Source organism: Drosophila subpulchrella, unplaced genomic scaffold (assembly GCF_014743375.2).
Source record: "Drosophila subpulchrella strain 33 F10 #4 breed RU33 unplaced genomic scaffold, RU_Dsub_v1.1 Primary Assembly Seq51, whole genome shotgun sequence".
In the NCBI taxonomy this organism is placed as follows: domain Eukaryota; kingdom Metazoa; phylum Arthropoda; class Insecta; order Diptera; family Drosophilidae; genus Drosophila; species Drosophila subpulchrella.
In genome coordinates, this window is record NW_023665688.1 from 1,046,311 (window position 1) to 1,065,870 (window position 19,560).

Consider the following 19,560-nt stretch of genomic DNA (forward strand, 5'->3'; position numbering starts at 1 on the left):
GCAGCAGTCGATGGTACGGATGCTTCGTTTCCCACAGTCCCAGCAGTACATCAGCGGTGGGTTTCGGCATTCTCGTGTGAAGTGTCCAATTTCTCCGCAGCGGTGACAAGCTCGGCCGACGTCAACCGGTGGTTCCGCTTCCTGGGCGATCATCCCGTTGGATATCGCCGGCCTCCTGGGTCCAGAGGGCGTTGGAGCGGGAAAGTTCTGGGGTCGAGGTGTGGGTCTTCCGCTGCTCTCCCTGCCGGAATTCCAGCTTGCGGTTGGAATTAGGGCTGCATGTCGAACGGGGTCTCGATCCCGTGCGATTTCGAACGCAGTTGCCAGTTGGGTAAGCCCCTCTAGTGAGGAGAGCTCATGTCGCCGTATGAAAAGCTGGTACTCCGGCATCAAATTCTCGTAGATCCGCTCGAGCTCCTGGTCTAGTGAGTACTTGGCGCGTTGCATCATCAGGCGTAATTCCACTACGTATATTTTGAAGAGCTCGCCCACTTGTTGTTGCCTGATCCGGATGGCATCTTCTAGGCTCTGGTAGTACCGCGGAGGCAAGAAAAACTTCGGAAAGTTTCCCATGGCTCGGTGTGCATTTGGTATGCCCGGTACCAGCCTTCGGCGCGGCCTGAGAGAAGTCCAATGACGGCCCTCGGTATGTCACTCGTTCTCACATTGTAGGCAGTGGCACCTTCCTCGATGCGTTCTATAAAATGAACGGGGTCTGACTGTCCGTCAAAAAGTACGCCCCATCCTCGCAGTTTCTCGGCGAACACGGCCGCGGATATAGGGCTGTGCGGAAGATGGGCGGCTGGGTTGGCGGCCGGAATCTCCCGTCCAGGGCTTTTCCGTAGGTTCCCTAAGCAGGGCACGGGAAGCGTGTGATCCTCAATTCCGGGCATCGGTGAGGTGGCCCGACTTATGGACGTCCTCGGGGTGGGTGCTTCTGGGTATATTGCCTCCAGTGCGGCAAAGCGCTCTCGTAGAGCCGGGCTGTGGTCTCCTCCTCCGATGAAGGATGCCAATCGTGGTCGTAGTTCATCTACTTGGCCGTTCGGGTCAAGTCCAAACTCTTTTAGCAGAGCCTGCAGCTCGTCCTTCCGGCGGTAGGCGATCCACCTGACCCCCATGTTTGCGGTCGTGGAATCACCCCCGGATGCGGTGAAAAACCTGTCCTCTTCCAGTCCGGCAGCTGCCGGATCTGGCTTTGATTCTGCGTCCTCTGACGTTTTCTTTCCCGAGTCACTGGGCATACGCGCGGTGGCGCTGCCGATGGCTCTGCTGGGGATCACTCGGTGAGCGCTCCTAGTGGTGTGACTGGGCGCTGGGCGCTACCAGGGGCGTGATGCGGCGGGCGCACGGCAGGTGCTGCTGACGTGCGGCAGTGGCTGACCGATGTGGTTGCGGCTGGCGCTCCCGTTGGCGCTCGGTGAGTGCGGCTGGTGAGGGGCGGCGCTGATCGTTGGGCGCTCCTGGTGGCGCTCGTATCGTGGCTAGTGACCACGTATCCGGCGAGGTTGGCGCTGCTGAGGGCGCGGCTGGGCGCTGCTGAGGGCGCGGCTGGGCGCTGCTGAGGGCGCGGCTGGGCGCTGCTGATGGGCGCTGCTGTGGGCGCGGTGATTGGCGCTCGGTTGGCGCTGCTGAGGGCGCCTGTTGGGCACTAACGCCGCTCGGTGGGCGCTGCTGATGGGCGCTGAACGCTACTGAGGGCGCGGAAGCCGCTCGGTGGGCGCTGCTGAGGCTGGCGCTCCTGATGGCGCTCGGTGAGTGCGGCTGGTGAGCGGCGGCGCTGATCGTTGGGCGCTCCTGGTGAGCACGTGGTGGGCGCTTCCCGTGGCGCGACTGATGCGCGGCAGCGGTGATCGGTGTGGTGAGCGCTCGGTGGGCACGGCTGTTGCCCTGCTTGATGGCGCTCGGTGGTAGCCGCTCGTAGGGCTGTGCGTTGGGCGCGGGTGGCGCTCGGTGGGCACTCGGTGGGTGCTGCTGGTGGTGCAATGACGCCGCCCGATGGCGCGGGGCCGCTCGTTGCGCGCTCCTAGTGACGCTCGTTGTGTGGCTGGTGACCACTTGTCCGGCGCGGTTGGCGCTGCTGTGGGCGCGACTGGGCGCTGCTGTCGCTGAGGGCGCTGCTCGGGGTGTGATATGCGCTTGACGGCTTCGTGGGAGGCCACGTGGCTATGTGGCGCTCCGGGAGTGGGTTAGCAATGGCGGGCGCAGTGTTACGGGATCCCCTACTCTAACTATTCCTGCGGTCTCCTATCTTTCCCTAAATCTCATCTACTGGACATGGGTCTTTAGGCCATGCGGTTGGTGGTAAAAACCCAACTCTCCTGAAGGATATCTAGTCGTCCTTATTCGTCCCTGTTCGGGCGCCAAACTGTAAGGACCTTTTTCATGGGCTGGAATAAAACTCAGTCCGGCCAGGGTTCTCTACAGTTAAATTTGTAGAAAAATATTGGAACGAAACTGGACGGGGAGTTGCCGCGGGGACTTGCGGGGAAAAGAGGCCAGAGTATCCGCGTTGCACCGAGTAAGCGGCTCTAGCGCAACACGGCACCCGAAAGGTATAGTGGAGGGCGGGACTGCTCCCGGCGAAAATACTAGCGAAACGAGCAGCGTGGCCGATCCCTGAGAAAATACCAACAAAACCGAAGGGCGGGGCCGATCCCGGATAGAGAAAGTACCAACAAAGCTGAACGGCGTGGCCGTTCCCCCTGGATGTGCGACTCACAAGCTACTGGGGTAGGGGGTAGGGATCCGAGGGGAGGATGGCCGGAGGCGACCCTTCCCTGTGCTCCCTGTGGTCGATCGAGTGGTCGTTTGCGCTGAGTAATCGTCTCTGGCGCAACACGATTCCCGACCGGCACAGATCACTGCACATGGCTCGCGACTACCTAAACCGTATTTGGGGCGGGGTTCCCAGGAGAGGGTGGCCAGAGGCGATCCTTTCCTATGCTCCTTGTGGGCGATCGGGTGGTCGTTTGCACCGAGCAAGCTTCTCTAATGCAACACGATTCCCGACCGGCACAAATCACTGCACGTGGGTTCCCGAAAAATGCACAAATTCACGCGGACACATACTTCTTCATTCTCTTTTATCTTTATTATTCGCTAGTTTCACAAGTTATTTTCCTAGTCCCTTACTCGACCTCAGTCTGATCTCTATTGTCTGTGTCCCACTTACTCCTTGGATCCGGCGTGCCGACGCTCGTGCCGCTGTGCCACTCCGGGTTGAAGTCCGCTCCTAGGTCTGGTCGCCTTTTCTGCCATTCGGGAATGAGAGCGAGCTTCCGCCCTTGCGGCCGCATGTGAGCTCGGTTTGCCGGGTTTTTTCGTTTCCCAACACAGTTTCTTATCGATCCTCCGCCTATCGCTATCGGCACTATCAGCTGTTGGCCCTCGGTTGACCAACACTGGGTGGTTTTCCAGCCCTGGTGCGCGCGATATTTAAATCTGATAAGCTTAGCTTCTAGTTTGAACTTAAATAAATTGCCTTCGTGGCGTAACGACTTATGGCTAACTTATGCTTATAACTTATAAATAAATGGCCGTCGTGCCGTAATATCCAATTGCATGCCTTCGTGGAGGAAAGAATAAAAGTGGCGAAATGTGGAGGGTGTGTTTCACGCATCCTCACAATATTCTGCAGATCAAAGAAAAGATCTGGAGAAAGAAATATTAAATATTATCAATGAAGAGCATTCAAAAATAAATATGCAGATTCCTTTTAGGACAGATATACCCTTGTCACGAACTGATTTTGTTGTCTGCTCGCTACGAGATTCGTGCGGCTAGCTCAGAAGATTGTGTGTTCGTCCCACCAAATTTATATGACGTGACTGCCCCGTAGATCAGTGAGAAAACAAAGGGGATCAAAGGGCAACAGTGGGATTTATTCTCGTAGTATTCGTACAGCGGGTGTGTGGCTGAGCTGGCTTCTGTATCTCCTTGCTCTGGTTCCGCCGGCTGCTGGTGCTCCTCTTTCTTGCTTGTCGGGTCTCGGGACGCTCGTAGTGGCCGCCTCTGCTTGCTTGCCGACGCGCTCCCTCGGGGTCGCTTGTTGTGCCTTAGACTCGCAGAGAATTCGGCCTTGTGGGCTTAGGGAAGCGTCACCGTTCTCAGACTAGGGTGAACAAGCCTTGCTTTCCAGGCTGACGCCTTTCGAGGCAATACCTGTCCCTTGCTCTGTCCCGGACGGTCCCGCTAGGTTCTTGCTCAGATCGCCTAGCGCAGACGAACGTTCCACCCGGCTTCACCCTAATGCTTGACGTCCACGACGCTCCTGCGCTCCCTAATGAGCTCCGAGCGGCGATGGTAACGTGACTGCCGGAAATGTCTGCTGGTGTCGCGGCCGATGTCCTCTGCGCTGTCTCCTGACCAGTAGCTTGGCGTTCTGGCACTCGGGGAGTCGGGCGGTTGCTGTTCGGGAACTTCGCCGGTAATCGCAGGGCTCTCCAGGCGACCGCCTCTTGAAACCGCAAATCGATCTACCGCTCGTCCGTCACGCCAGGTCCTGCTTGGTTGGGCAAGGTACGGGTCTCAGACAACTTTCCTCCCCAAGCTGACGGTTCTTCGTCGTAGGCCTCTTCCGCTTGTCTCTGACAGACCCGCCGGGCGACTCGCCAGGGTGTGGTCGTGACAAAGTTGGAAAACAAACGCCTTGACTTAGCTGTGTGATGCCTTCCGGAACTCAGCCACTTGTGTCTCAATTCGGAGATTCCTGATGTCCCAATCCCGAACGTCTCGACGTGGCGATCTCGCTCCTTGTATGCTTCCCACGGCGCTGTTTCCGACGACTCGCTTGGTTGTGGCATCCTCGTAGATTACTTGCTTAACTGACTGTTCACTTGGTACTTTAACTGATCTTGAAGGTTTGACTCCTCGTGATCGACTGATCCAGCTGCCAGCGCTTTCCCTCCTTGGTCTCCAAACTCTCTCGATCTCCATCCTTGGTCTCCAAACTCTCCTCGCCGCGCCGTTTCTACGCGAATTCGCCGCGTATCTGGTAAGCGGCCGGCCATCTGCTGCTGCTTCTATTTGTGGGAAGTTATTCAACTCCTCACATTCCCCCCTTACTTCGGGAAACATTTAAAACTTGTTCCTACTCTCCGGCGTTTCCTTGCTTATCCTAGCCTTCGAGTCCTTGTGATTCCCGCGGCGCTCACTAGTTGCTCCCTCGATGCTCCCTCGACGCTCTTAACTCCGTTGAGTTTCTAAAGCGCTGGTCATCCTCTTCGTAGCAACTTGAATCTCCCGCGCCTATATTCTCCCTGACTCCACTGGGATATCGATACTCATGGACTATCGATCCCCAGCTCGCTGCTTATAGCTGCGTTCTACTTCTTTTATTGGTTCATCCGCCCGGTCACACCATTCGTGCGTAATCGATGTTTATTCGCATATCGATACCTACGGTGCGGCGTTGCCACCTGCTCGTTGCGATATTTCCACCTTTCGCCGATATTACCATTTTCGTGTACCCATCGATCGCACTTTCATCTTGTGCCAATCGATCGCCTATCGAGGCGCCCTCTTCCCTGGCTCGTGGTGATTTTGCAACTTTCATAGGTAAGTTTTTGTTTGCATTTCTTTCACTCCTTTTCATCTCATCACCTTTTCTCTTTTTTTAGTTAACTGTTGGTGAGGTGCGTGTTTCTGTCTTTTGTTACCAGCTGGCTACGGTGTAGATCTGATTCTGCACCGTCCTACCCCTTTCCTCGGGCAACAACTAGACGAGTTCGTCCGACGCCTTCCGTAAAGAATCTCCGGATGCTACGGTGTGTGCCTGGACTGCGCGCCTTGTGTCGTTTATCTCCCTCCACGCATACTCTCTTCTACGTGGCGTAAACGGTTGACTCTGGCAACTGCCCGACGCTGAATCCTGTTGCCTTGCGATTGGGATCACCAACCATCCTTATCCACGTTCTTGTGACCTATCCTTGTAATTGTCCTTTCTGCGTGGCGTGTGGATGACTCTCGCTTAGGCCTGACGCATAATCCTGTGTCCTCACAGTCTGGATCAATGTGAAATCCTTATCCATGTCCTTGTGACCTATCCTTATGGTTGACCTTTCTGCGTGGCGTGTGGATGACTCTCGCTTAGGCCTGACGCATAATCCTGTCGCCTCGCAGTCTGGATCAACGTGAAATCCTTATCCATGACCTTGTGCTATCCTGATTGTCCTTTCCGTGTGGGGTATGGATGACTCTCGCTTCGGCCTGACGCCTAGTCTTGTCACCTCGTACCCGTTGTAAGACATCTGACATTTCTGCTGTCTGCTCGTTTTGTTGTTGCTTGAGCTCTCCAACGTGAACCGTCCTTTCTTTCTTCGACTGTGAGTGGCGAATTTCGCAAATCACTGGAGAGACGAAATCTACAACCTGGTAAGGGCCATCGTACCTCGGGGCTAGTTTTGCAGCGAATCTTTCAGCCGCTTTGGACATATGATGTTCCTTGGCCCACACTATGTCGCCCACCGCTGGTGACCATTGCCTCCTTCTCAGATTGTAGTGTCCATATTTCGCCGCACGATCTCGAATACCTCCCTCAGTTTGTTGGCATTTTCTTCAGCGGTCTCCGTAGCTCGTCCAGTGCCTAGGGTTACCTTATCATATAGGCTGCTGGGTAGACGTGGTTCCCTGCCCTGGGTAAGAAACGCCGGTGTATGGCCGGTGGATTCCGATGTGCTCGTGTTCACTGCTAGCATAATCTCCGGCCACTTCTCGTCCCAATTTCTCTGGTCCTGCCCTGCGAACTGCGCAATCATGGTCTTGACCGTTCTGTTTGCTCGTTCGGTCGGATTCTCTTGTGGTGTGTATGGCGCGGTGAATTGTTGACTGATACCCATCTCAGCCAGGAAATTTTTAAATATGCGGCTTGCAAACTGTACTCCATTGTCCGTTATGACCACCTTCGGGACCCCGTACCTTGCGATTATGCGCTCCCTAAACGCCTTCTTGAGCGACTCTGCTGTCGCACTAGGCAGGGGCACCAGTTCCGTCCATTTCGAAAATCTGTCTATCATGACCAGCAGCATTTGGTTCCCGTGCTTAGATCTTGGTAGGGGTCCAACGAAGTCTGCACATACCGTGGCCCATGGTTTCTCCGGCACTTGGGTGAACATCTTCCTGGCCGCCTGCATCTGATTGGGCTTAAACCGTATGCAAATCTCGCATTTTCTTACGTGTGCTCGGGCGTCTCTATGCATGCCTGGCCAGTAGTATCGGGCTGCCTCCTCCGGCTTCCTACGTGTCCCGCAGACGGTGCGTCGTGGTTTTCCCTCAACACTGTTTCTCGTAGCGACTTTGGGACGCACATCTTCCATGCAGCGACGTCTTCACTGCCTGCTCGGTGAGGTATGTCTCAGTACAGTGTCTTACCATCCATAACATAGTCCGGGTACTTCTGCGGTTGGGACCTTATCTTTTCGCCCATGTCCTTGATCCAGCTGCACCTTCCTGAAGCTATTGTTGCCGATGCCTCTTTTAATCCTCGTAGCGTCTCTGGTAGTGGTTGTCTTGATAATGCGTCGGCCACAACGTTTAGCTGACCCTTTCTGTACGCTATCTCAAATTCGTACTGTTGTAGCTCCAGGGCCCATCTGGCGTTCCTTCCTGAAGGGCTTTCGATGCTGTTAAGCCACTTCAGGGCCATGTGGTCGGTTACTACCTTAAAGCGGTAACCTTCCAGATATGGCCTGAGCTTCCGGATCGCCCAGACGATCGCCAAACACTCCTTCTCCGTTGTTGAATAGTTCTTTTCCGCGCCGTTCAGTGTTCGGCTCGAGTAGGAGATTACTCTTTCGCCCTTTTCGGTGTCTTGGGTCAGTATCGCTCCGATGCCGTAGTCGCTGGCGTCTGTTTGCAGGATGAAAGTTCTACTGAAGTCCGGGCATGCTAGCACTGGATCTGCCACGAGTCTTGCCTTAACTTCCTCAAACGCCATCTGGTGCTCTGGTGTCCACTCCCACTTACTGCCTTTGCGCAGCAGGTCGTTCAGGGGTTTGACGATTCTGGAAAAATCTGGTACAAATTGGCGGTACCACGACGCTACTCCTAGGTATTGCCGGAGCTCTTTGACGGTCGATGGCGGTTCTAGTTCGGCGATGGCGGCTACTTTTTCTGGATCTGTTCCTATTCCCTCGCTAGTCACTCGATGTCCCAGGTACAGCAGCTCCTTTTTGAAAAATTGACATTTTTCTGGATTCAGCCTCAGGTTTGCCTCCTTTAGACGCCGGAACACTTCCCTCAGGTTTCTTTTATGTTCTTCCAGCGTGTGACCGATCACTATTATGTCATGCTGGCAAGCGAATGCGTGTGGTGACATCTCGGGGCCAATTACTTGGTCCAAGACTCGCTGAAACGTTGCCGACGCCGAGTGAAGTCTGAACGGCATTACCCTCCACTGAAACAGACCTTTGCCCGGTACCGTAAACGCCGTATATTGCCTGCTACTCTCTTCCAGTGGGATCTGCCAGTATCCTTCAGGTCCAAACTGCTGATGTACCGCTCTTCCCTTAGTTGATCTAAGATGTAGTTTATGCGGGGCATTGGGTAGGCATCTTTCACTGACTTCGCGTTGATCTGCCTTAAGTCGACACACAGTCTCCACTTGCCTGTCTTCTTTTTCACCATCACGATGGGGGAGCTGTATGGGCTCTTTGAATGCTCTATGAACCCCATTTGGAGAAGCTCGTCCACCTTTGCGTTGACTTCCCCTTGAATTTTTGGGTTCTTTGGGTAGTATCTCTGCTTGATTGGCTTGTCGTCCTTCATTTTGATCTGGTGTTCTGCCATATTCGATGTTCCCGTCATTGTGCTGAAGTCTGCCAGCTCTGTATCAAGGAACGCTGTAGTATCGTCCAACTCGTTTACTTGTTGAACGACTGCTACTAATAGCTTCTCCTCGAGCCATCCATTTTATCGGTTCCTGGCTGGTATTATTATCTTGTGGCCAGCACACCTTATCTCGGTTCCGACTTGTTTCAGGAAGTTCCATCCAAACACTAATGGATCCACTACCCCGGGTTAAATCAACAGGCTCATGGTCACTTGTTTGTTGCCGAATATGACCTCCACCTCGAGCTGCGCATCAATTCCGCCGCACCTTCCATCTGCCAACCTAACTTGCCATCTCGTCCTGGTAATCCTTTATAGAGCAGCAAAATTGTCCGCCAATTCTTCGCCACCGAACCTTGCCGTTGCTCCGGTGTCGATTGTGGCTTTGTAGCTTTTCCCACCAATCATAAGCTGCGGACAACGGCTGCTCCTCCTCGATTAGCTTGCCCGTTAGATTGGAGAGGTGGCATTGTGCGATCCCCGCTCGCCTCCCTGCGGCTGAGATCACTGGCCAATTCCCGATCGTTGGCAGCAATCGACGCTCCTAACACCCACCTTGCCGCATATCCAGCAAAACAGCAGCCGCTGGTTTTGACATCCTCTAGCCCAGTGTTCGAACAGGCCTCCTGCGGGTCTGTGATATGGGTGGCATCTTGTGGCCTCTGTGTGTTGCTTGGCGGCCTCCACAAGGTATTGTTTGGCTGTCTCTGTTGCTGCGGGGGTGGTGTCGCGTGGTGCGTCTGTTGCCTGCTGTCGTCTGGCTTGGTGTGGTGGTGACCATTGGTCGTTTCCTCGTGTGTCCTGGTTATCTGTCTCCTCGCATCTTCTGCATGTCACCTGTGTTGGTGACGCCGACTTGGTCTTTGAAAACTTGTTCTCCTGTGCGAAAACTTCCCGTTCCTTTTCAAGTTCTTCGTACTCATCGGCAAGGATTATTAGCTTGTCCAGGTCCGACACTTTGTATGCTCTTAAGAAAATCCGTAGGCTTGGGGTGAAGTTCTCTTTAATGACCCTTAACGTCTCTTTCGTAGAATAGTTAAGTGGCCTCACCATGCTTTGTCGGGCAAGGTACGCTGGGTCTCAGACAACTTTCCTCCCCAAGCTGACGGTTCTTCGTCGTAGGCCTCTTCCGCTTGTCTCTGACAGACCCGCCGGGCGACTCGCCAGGGTGTGGTCGTGACAAAGTTTGAAAACAAACGCCTTGACTTAGCCGTGTGATGCCTTCCGGAACTCAGCCACTTGTGTCTCAATTCGGAGATTCCTGATGTCCCAATCCCGAACGTCTCGACGTGGCGATCTCGATCCTTGTATGCTTCCCACGGCGCTGTTTCCGACGACTCGCTTGGTTGTGGCTCCCTCGTAGATTACTTGCTTAACTGACTGTTCACTTGGTACTTTAACTGATCTTGAAGGTTTGACTCCTCGTGATCGACTGAGCCAGCTGCCAGCGCTCTGCGGCCTTATATAGGGCCTCCGGAAACCGTTATTTCCCTTTTGCGCACGGACCGCTGGATCTCTCCACTCCGGGTCCAAAGTCCGTGCCTCCTGGTTGACCCACTTGTCCTTCACGTACCGCTCCAAACCGATGCTCTGCCCACAGCTGCCGTCCCGCTGATTCCCGTGATGCTTGTGGCACGCCTGTGTGCCGCTCCACTGCCGAGAGGCAGAGTCCAAAGTCCGGCGGAGTTCCGTTATCCGCTTTTGCACACGGCACTCTTGCCTTGCCCGCGAAGTCTCCATTCTCTCTCGATCTCCATCCTTGGTCTCCAAATTCTCTCGCTCTCCCTCCTTGGTCTCCAAACTCTCTCGATCTCCATCCTTGGTCTCCAAACTCTCCTCGCCGCGCCGTTACTACGCGAATTCGCCGCGTATCTGGTAAGCGGCCGGCCATCTGCTGCTCGTTCAATTTGTGGGGAGTTATTCAACTCCTCACACCCTGTGAAATAAACACTGTAAATGATAGGGCCATTTACAGCAAACAATACCCTTATGCTCCATCAGCTTCAGATTTTGTAAATTCTGAAAAAAGTCGAATGCTAAAAGAAGAAATTATAAGGCCAAGTATAAGTCCTTATAATTCCCCTGTACTAGTGGTCCCGAAAAAGGCTTTCAATGAAGATGGAACTCCAAAGCTCAGACTCGTAATAAATTATAAAAAACGTATTGAAAATACTATACCCAGTGCTTGCAATTACTACTCCGTAGCAGCGAGATGAATACAAATACTGCTATGCTATTGCTATCGCTCCCTTTTTGACGAGAGCCGTAGCAGAGCCATAGCAGGACAACGAGAAAGTATGTGCTCTGCTCTGCTAGCAGTTTTGTCGCTTGAGAAACTGTAGCAATAGCGGTAGCAGAAAATAAAGTTCTGTGCTCTGTGTAGCAGTTACGGTAGCAAAAAACTGGTAGCGAGACGAGAGCAGAGCACATGCTATTTTTTCATGTGCTACGGCTCTCGCTTGTGTTTGCTTTTTTTATTTTCTGCACCTTTCTTATGGACCAATTTTCTTTTACTTGTCGCTTTGCCAGAATGAGAAAGAAAATATTTTCTGTCAGAATAAAGTGGTTTGAAATAAGAAAATAAATAATATTATTTTATTCAAAAACAAAAAATCAAAATAAAAAACTTATATTCATTCACAGTATTCAGATTAAATCAAAATTAAAAATTAAAAGTCACAGTATTCAAATTAATGTATTAACTAAATGTTAATTAAATATAAAAAAGTAAAAAGGAATAAGATCTTATGCATTTAAAAATACGAATCACCCCTCTTCTTCTTCGTCTTCAAATAAACTTAAATTGTCAATGGCACTATCCAAGTGATTTGAGTTAAGCCGGACAAGAAGAATATTTTCTAATGTTTCGTGACTTAATCGATTTCGGTTATCCGACAACACCAATTTTAAAGACGAAAACGCCCGCTCTATTGTTACCTACAAATATTAAGAAATTTAAACACTTGTTAATACATTTTTTGTTTAAAATTAAGTTATAATTCTTACTTGAGTTGGTGGTATAGCAAAACATATTTTGCTTAGGGCATAAAGCTCTGGATCGCTTAATTTCCTTACTTTCCAGAAATTTAAAACATTTTCACTAGATTTCATATACGGCAATTTCAACGATTCAATCTTTCCATGGACATCTGTTGACTCATTTGGAACAATGTTAGCACTTAAAAAGTCGTCCAAAAGATCGAAATTATTTGCTTCATGTACAGTATCCGAAGCCATTGAATTATTTGATGATACTAAATTTGAAATGGGGCTGTGGATTTTAATTTGTGCCCACAATTTCTTTAGAAAATGAATTGCTCTTTCCTTTTGTGAGCCGTCCAGGATATGATGAAATCTTGGGTCCAGGTATAAGCAAGCGTCGAAGCCAACATTTGATACTAGTTTTTTTGTTCTTACTTCCATACTTTCAAGAAGCGTCTCTCCAATCGTATAAAGAATTGATTCTTTACCTAAAGCGCTGGTTGCTAAAATCTGTTTCGTTGACAACTTGCAAACCAGCCACAGAGCATAAAAATTCCCATAGTGCAATTGTTCTTGTTGAAACTGCACTATAGTTTTTTGCAGAGGAGCCATAATTGTAACGTAGGAGTCCATGAACTCCCATAACTCTTCATTTACAACGAAATAGTCGTCTTTTGATTTATTTTCAACAGTTTCAATAGGGCCTAAGATAGCTTTCGCTTTATTGAGTAGGTCAATCATATTATATGTTGATCCCCATCTAGTTGGACAATCCAATTGAGGTAATTTATAATTTTTTAGCTCAAAAAAATTACGGTAACCGTTTGATTGCTTCCGAATGTGTTTGGTAAAATTGCGGCAGGTTAACAAATACTCTCTTATACTTGCATTTTTTGTTACATCAAGTGCACAAAGCTGTCCAGTGTGTGCTGCACATCGACATATTTGTATTTCACCCACATACATATTTTCTGTTTTTTCGAAAAGGTCGACTTGCTTCGTGTACTCAATGTTCTCTTCAATACAGACTTCGTCAATATCATCATCGCTCATATGCATTTCTGATAAAATTTTCGAAGTTTTTATCATATTGGCCCCATTATCCGATGTAATTGATACAATTTGGGTCAGGGCTATTTCGTATTTGTCTAAAACAGCTATAATTTCTCTAGCGAGATTTTGGGATGTACTTGAACCTGCTCCTTCGAGTTCCACCATTCCAAGAATTCGCGATTTTATTTCTTGCTTGCTGACGAATTGAGCACTGATGCCGAATATATTTCGATCAAGCCGCGTTGCACTATCTATTTTTAAAGAAAGCAGTCGATTTTTACATTCTTGTTGTATTTCAAGTCTAACATTCGCTGCTACCTGTTTTAAAACAGACTTGCACTTGCTTCCGTTCAAAATAATGTTTTTTCCGCTTTTTTCGTTAAGACCTTGACATATGGGATCAATTATGTTGCGCATATTAGTTGAGTTTAGCACATGGAACGGAATGCTGTCTTCAGTGACAAGACCAATGTATGACCGGATTAAATTTTTTTTATTGATTTTAACTTTAATTACTTGAGGTTTCACGGTTTTTTTGGTCTGCATGCAACCAGAATCATTTTCTTGCTGCTCAGGTCGGATGTCATGCAATTGTAAATGTTTTTTTAAATTAAAAACACGGTCGTTTTTTATAACTCGGAAACATGTTTTGCATTTAACGTGGTCGGAATCTATCTCGTCGTAATATTTTAAAATGTTGATACTTTTCTTTGCCGGTGTCATGCTTACGCAGTCAATCAAAACTCAAAAGGGCCAAATTATTTTCTTTAAGCAACAAAGTGACGAGTAAAAGAAAATCGGACCATAAGAAAGGTGCAGAAAATAAAAAAAGCAAACACAAGCGAGAGCCGTAGCACATGAAAAAATAGCATGTGCTCTGCTCTCGTCTCGCTACCAATTTTTTGCTACCGTAACTGCTACACAGAGCACAGAACTTTATTTTCTGCTACCGCTATTGCTACAGTTTCTCAAGCGACCAAACTGCTACCAGAGCAGAGCACATACTTTCTCGTTGTCCTGCTATGACTCTGCTACGGCTCTCGTCAAAAAGGAAGCGATAGCAATAGCAAAACGAAATACTACGAGAGTAGCGTAGCTTTTCAAACGCTGACTATACCTGATAGATATCCAATGCAGGACCCTTCAGTGATTTGGTCAAATCTTGGAAAAGCCAAATACTTTTCAACAATTGACTTGGAATCTGGATATCATCAGATTCTCATGAATGAACCAGACATTCAGAAAACTCATTTTCAATAAACAATGGAAAATACGAATTCATAAGAATGCCTTCCGGTTTGACAAACGCTCCAAGAATATATATTGTTTATATAGATGACATCATTATATTTTTAAAAACAATCGAACATTACAAAGATTTAATTGTCATAATAAAAATTTTGCTGAACGAAAATGTGAATGTTAAGATTGAAAAATAAAAGTGTATTAAATTAGAAACAAACTTTCTCGGTTACGTTGTTTCTCACAATGTGATCAAAACCGATCCCGAAAAAATTTCTACAATTGTTAAATATCCGATCCCTAAAAATATTCGAGAGCTGAGAAGCTTTCTAGGCCTTACAGGATATTACAGAAAATTGGTGAAAAATTACGCAAAGATAGCTAAAACTTTTACACAGTTTGATGATTCAGCTGTAACTCAGCTAACGAGCTGAAAGAAAATTTAATTGTAAAAGTAGAATAATTACATCCAGACTATAATAAACAGGAAAGGCAGTTAACTTCGGCAAGCCGAAGTTTGTATACCCTTGCAGTTATAATTATTAAATTTAAAAATACATTAAATGATATTCCCAATAGTATAAGATAATATGTCAAAAAACACCGAAGCTATAATTTGTTTCATTTTATTCTTCCATCAATTTTCCGATAGTGCCTATGGCAGCTATATGATATAGTCGTCCGATTTTGATAAAATTAAATACGGAATTCAAAACTAATTAAAAAATGTTATTTCCAAGCTTGAGAGGTTATTTGTTAATAAACACCGAAGATAAGAATTATGAAAATTTTTTTTTCCGATTATTCCTATGGGCGCTATAAGATATAGTTGTCCGATCCGGCTGGTTCCGACCTATATACTACCTGCAAAAGAAAGAAGACTATCAGCCCGATAGCTTTAAAACTGAGAGACTAGTTTGCGTAGAAACGGACGGACAGACGGCCAGACGGACAGAGGGACTGAAGGTCATGGCTAGATCGACTCGTCTAGTGATGCTGATCAAGATTATATATACTTTATGGGGTCGGAAACGTCTCTGACTGAAATCATTATACCCTCTGCAAGGGTATAAAAATGTACCCCAACAACTGATGCGTCTGACTTAGCTATTGGTGTTGTTCTTTCTCAGGAAGGAAAACCAATTACTTTTATTGCTCTTTACCAAAACTGAACAATTATACGCAACAAATAACAAGAAAGGAAGTTAACTTCGGCAAGCCGAAGTTTGTATACCCTTGCAGCTATAATTATTAAATTAAAAAAAAAAATTATATTCCCAATAGTATAAGATAAGATGTCAAAAAACACCGAAGCTATAATTTGTTTCATATTATTTTCCTACCAATTTTCCGATCGTTCCTATGGCAGCTATATGATATAGTCGTCCGATTTTAATAAAATTAAATTCAAAATTCAGAACTAATTAAAAAATGTTATTTCCAAGCGTGGGAGGTTATATGTTAAAAAACACCGAAGCTATAATTTGTTTCATATTATTTTACCACCAATTTTCCGTTCGTTCCTATGGCAGCTATATGATACAGTCGTCCGATTTTGATAAAATTAAATTCGAATTTCAGAACTAATTGAAAAATGTTATTTCCAAGCATAGGAGGTTATATGTTGAAAAACACCGAAGCTATAATTTGTTTCATATTATTTTCCCACCAATATTACGATCGTTCCTATGGCAGCTATATAATATAGTCGTCCGATTTTGATAAAATTAAATTCGGAATTCAGAACTAATAAAAAATTTTATTTCCTAGCGTAGGAGGTTATATGCTAAAAAACACCAAAGATATAATTTTTAAAAATTTTTTTTTCCGAGCATTCCTATGGGAGCTATAAGATATACATAGTTGTCCGATCCGGCTGGTTCCCACTTATATACTACCTGCGAAAGATATAAGACTTTAGGGAAAGTTTCAGCCCGATAGCTTAAAAGCTGAGGGACTAGCTTGCGTAGAAACGGATGGACAGACGGACATGGCTAGATCGACTCGTCTAGTCATGCTGATCAAGAATATATATACTTTATGGGGTCGGAAACGTCTCCTTCACTGCGTTGCAAACTTCTGACTGAAATCAATATACCCTCTGCAAGGGTATAAAAAGGATCTTTTAGCCTAGTATGGGCTGTTAAAAATCTTCGAAATTACTTATATGAGATCTATCGTGATCTATACCGTGATCTTCAACCTCTTCCATTCTCCATTTCTCAAAAAAATCCAAATATCGAAATGAAAAAATGGTATTCCTTTATTGAAAGTTATTCACCCAAAATTGTGTACAAGCCAGGGTAAACAAATGTTGTTGCGGACGCTTTATCAAGGATCCAAATAAACTTAACGGAAATAAATAATAATAAACCGGTCTCAGATCAAAAAATTCTGCATTCAGCAGAGAGTAGTTTTTAGAATGTTATGAAAGAAAAGTGCTGGGCAAGCTTAAAAGTTTGCGATGGCAGTTACGAGGAAATCATTTTCATATATTTTTAGCAAGGAAATAGCAAGGAAACTGACGTTATGCAAAATTCTTACGTTCCCCAACACTGAAAATTTAAAATAATGCTTAACGGCCGCTGTTCCCGAATACTGAACTTGGGATTGTCGTGATCAATGGCTCATTTTTTCCGTTAAAATTCAGCCTTCAAGAAAACAACATAAAACTAATTTCGGTTTTAAGGCGTGTATTTTTAAAGAAGCCATTTATGCCAGCGTTTTTGCATTTTTTCCAACTTTTTCAACGAAGTGTAGCTTCTAAACTAATGAATGGAACTCAATGCTGTGTATAAGAAAGTTAAAGGGCATTATATTACCTGCAAAATGAGTCTTTGATGACTGGTTTATCAGATCTCGAGTTAGAAAACAAAAAAGTGGGAAAAACGTTTTTTACACTATAAAAAAAATTGGTAACATACCTTTTTCTTAATAGGGGAGATGTACCTTACCGGAAAACTATGGTCGCCTTCATGGCGTATTTCGTAGATTTTTTTTTGTAAACTGGTGTAACCAACAAAGTTTATCTTCATCCCAATTTAAATCGTTTGCACAAAGAAATGGGATATCTCTATCCTTTGCAGAATCTCGACATAGTACGTCCAACGGACAAATAGAAAGGGCACACTCTACCTTAACAGAAATTGCTCACTGCATTAAAGATGAGCTTAATTTAATTGATTATTCCGAAATTATAATTAGAGCAGCACAAAAATATAACTTAACAATTCACTCAATAACCAACCAACGACCTTTTGATATATTATTCAATAAAATCAAATATGAAAAGAAAACGTTGCATTTTCACAATAAAGATAGACAAAATAATAATTATGACGTAGGAGAGGTAATTTACGAAAAGATACACGGGAAAAAAAACAAGCTTAATTCTAGATATAAAAAACAAGAAGTCAAGGAAAATCTCCCCAATAAAGTTATTATAAATAACAGAAACCGTACGACTTGTAAAGATAATATTAAATAATTTGATTTAAATTCCAGATAATGATTTCAATAATGTACTTATTATTGCTAGTAGCTACAACGAAATCCGAAATTATGGATTACACGAACCATGATTTCCTTCTTTACAAGGATACCAAAGATGTACTTATCTATGAATCATACGGAGATTTATTTCATATAACTAATATAAGTTTTTATAGAGATATAATTAATCTTGAAACAGAATTTCTAAAGAACCACGACAGCAAGAATTTTCTTTGGAAAATATCCCACGATCTAAAAATTATCAAAATACTTATCTCTCAAATAATACCCAGTAGATCAAAAAGAGGCATTAACGAAATAGGCACTATTTGGAAATGGATAGCAGGTACACCGGATCATGATGATTTCATAACAGTCCAAAATAAAATCGATGATTTAATACAAAATAAAAACAAGGGAGAACGCTATAGTCGAGTACCTCGACTATCAGATACCCGTTACTCAGCTTAAGGGACCAAAGGGAAATGGAGATATGCAAGCAGCAAAGAAAGATTTAAATGCGCCACCTATCGGCGGAAGGCAGATTTAAGCGTTATGGGCGTTAGAGTGGGCGTGGCAAAATTTTTTTTGGGTCAATCGATAGGTATTGACGAGCCAAATACAGTTCAGTTAAAATTTTGTATCTAGCATGAAAATTGTGGGCGCCACAGGCTTGGGCGGTTTGTGGGCGTTACAAACTTGCGCTGCGTACAAGGCTACGGAATCTAAATATGAGATCCCAATTCTCTATCCTTGATAGTTTCCGAGATATCCACGTTCATATTTACGGTTTTTTAAAATTTGTGGGCGGTTTGTGGGCGTAAAAGTGGGCGTGGCAAACTTTTTTTTTTATCAATCGATAGGTATTGATGAGAACAATACATTTCAGTTAAAATTTTTATTCTAGGATCAAAACTGTAGGAGCCACAGTTTTGGCCGGTTTGTGGGCGTTAAAGTGGGCGTGGCACTCTACTGAAACAAACTTGCGCTGCGTAAGAAGCTCAGAAATCTGCACGCCAAATCTCGATAGCCTAGCTCTCATAGTTTCCGAGATCTCAGCGTTCATCCGGACAGACAGACGGACAGACGGACATGGCTAGATCGACTCGGCTAGTGATCCTGATCAAGAATATATATACTTTATGGGGTCGGAAACGCTTCCTTCTGCCTGTTACATACTTTCCGACGAATCTAGTATACCCTTTTACTCTACGAGTAACGGGTATAATGATCAATTCGTTATTAACTCTAAAATATTTAAAGAAATAAAATCTTTATCTGAAGAATTCAACAGCCTTTAAAGATCATGAAATTCCAATCAGAAACAAGGAAGAACGCTATAGTCGAGTACCTCGACTATCAGATACCCGTTACTCAGCTAAAGGGACCAAAGGAAAATGGAGATATGCAAGCAGCAAATGCGCCACCTACCGGCGGTAGACAGATTTAAACGTTGTGGGCGTTAGAGTGGGCGTGGCAAAGTTTTTTTTAAATCAATCGATAGGTATTGACGAGACCAATACATTTCAGTTTAAATTTTTTATCTACCATGAAAATTGTGGGTGCCACAGACTTGGGCGGTTTGTGGGCGTTGGAGTGGGCGTGGCATATTCGCGTAATAAACTTGCGCTGCGCTCAAGCCTACGGAATCTAAATCTGAAATCTCGTTTCTCTATCTTTGATATTTTCCGAGATATCCGCGTTCATATTTACGATTTTTTGAAGTTTATGGGCGGTTTGTGGGCGTTAAAGTGGGCGTGGCGAACTTTTTTTAGGTCAGTCGGTAGGTATTGATGAGAACAATACATTTCAGTTAAAATTTTTGTTCTAGCATCAAAACTGTAGGAGCCACAGTTTTGGGCGGTTTGTGGGCGTTAGAGTGGGCGTGGCACTCTTTTGAAACAAACTTGCGCTGCGCAGGAATCTCAGGAATCTGCATGCCTAATCCCAGTATTGTAGCTC

General features: G+C 46.0%; 1 protein-coding gene across 1 annotated transcript; it reads right to left on the reverse strand.

The window, feature by feature from the left end:
- Nucleotides 1-1,296: 1,296 nt before the first annotated feature.
- LOC119562475 (predicted GPI-anchored protein 58) lies at nucleotides 1,297-3,299 on the reverse strand. Its single transcript, XM_037875670.1, has 2 exons — nucleotides 3,176-3,299; nucleotides 1,297-2,117 (listed from the first exon to the last, which is right to left on the reverse strand). Exons 1-2 carry the CDS (start codon nucleotides 3,297-3,299, stop codon nucleotides 1,297-1,299), a joined length of 945 nt encoding a protein of 314 aa, XP_037731598.1.
- Nucleotides 3,300-19,560: the final 16,261 nt, after the last annotated feature.

Bases quoted from the DNA above. Each gene is read 5' to 3' on its own strand.
- LOC119562475 (XM_037875670.1), bottom strand. From the start codon at position 3,299: ATGCGGCCGCAAGGGCGGAAGCTCGCTCTCATTCCCGAATGGCAGAAA. The intron at 2,118-3,175 runs GTAAGTGGGACA...CACCCCGAGCAG, and splicing joins CGGCACGCCGGATCCAAGGA to CGCCCTCAGCGACAGCAGCG.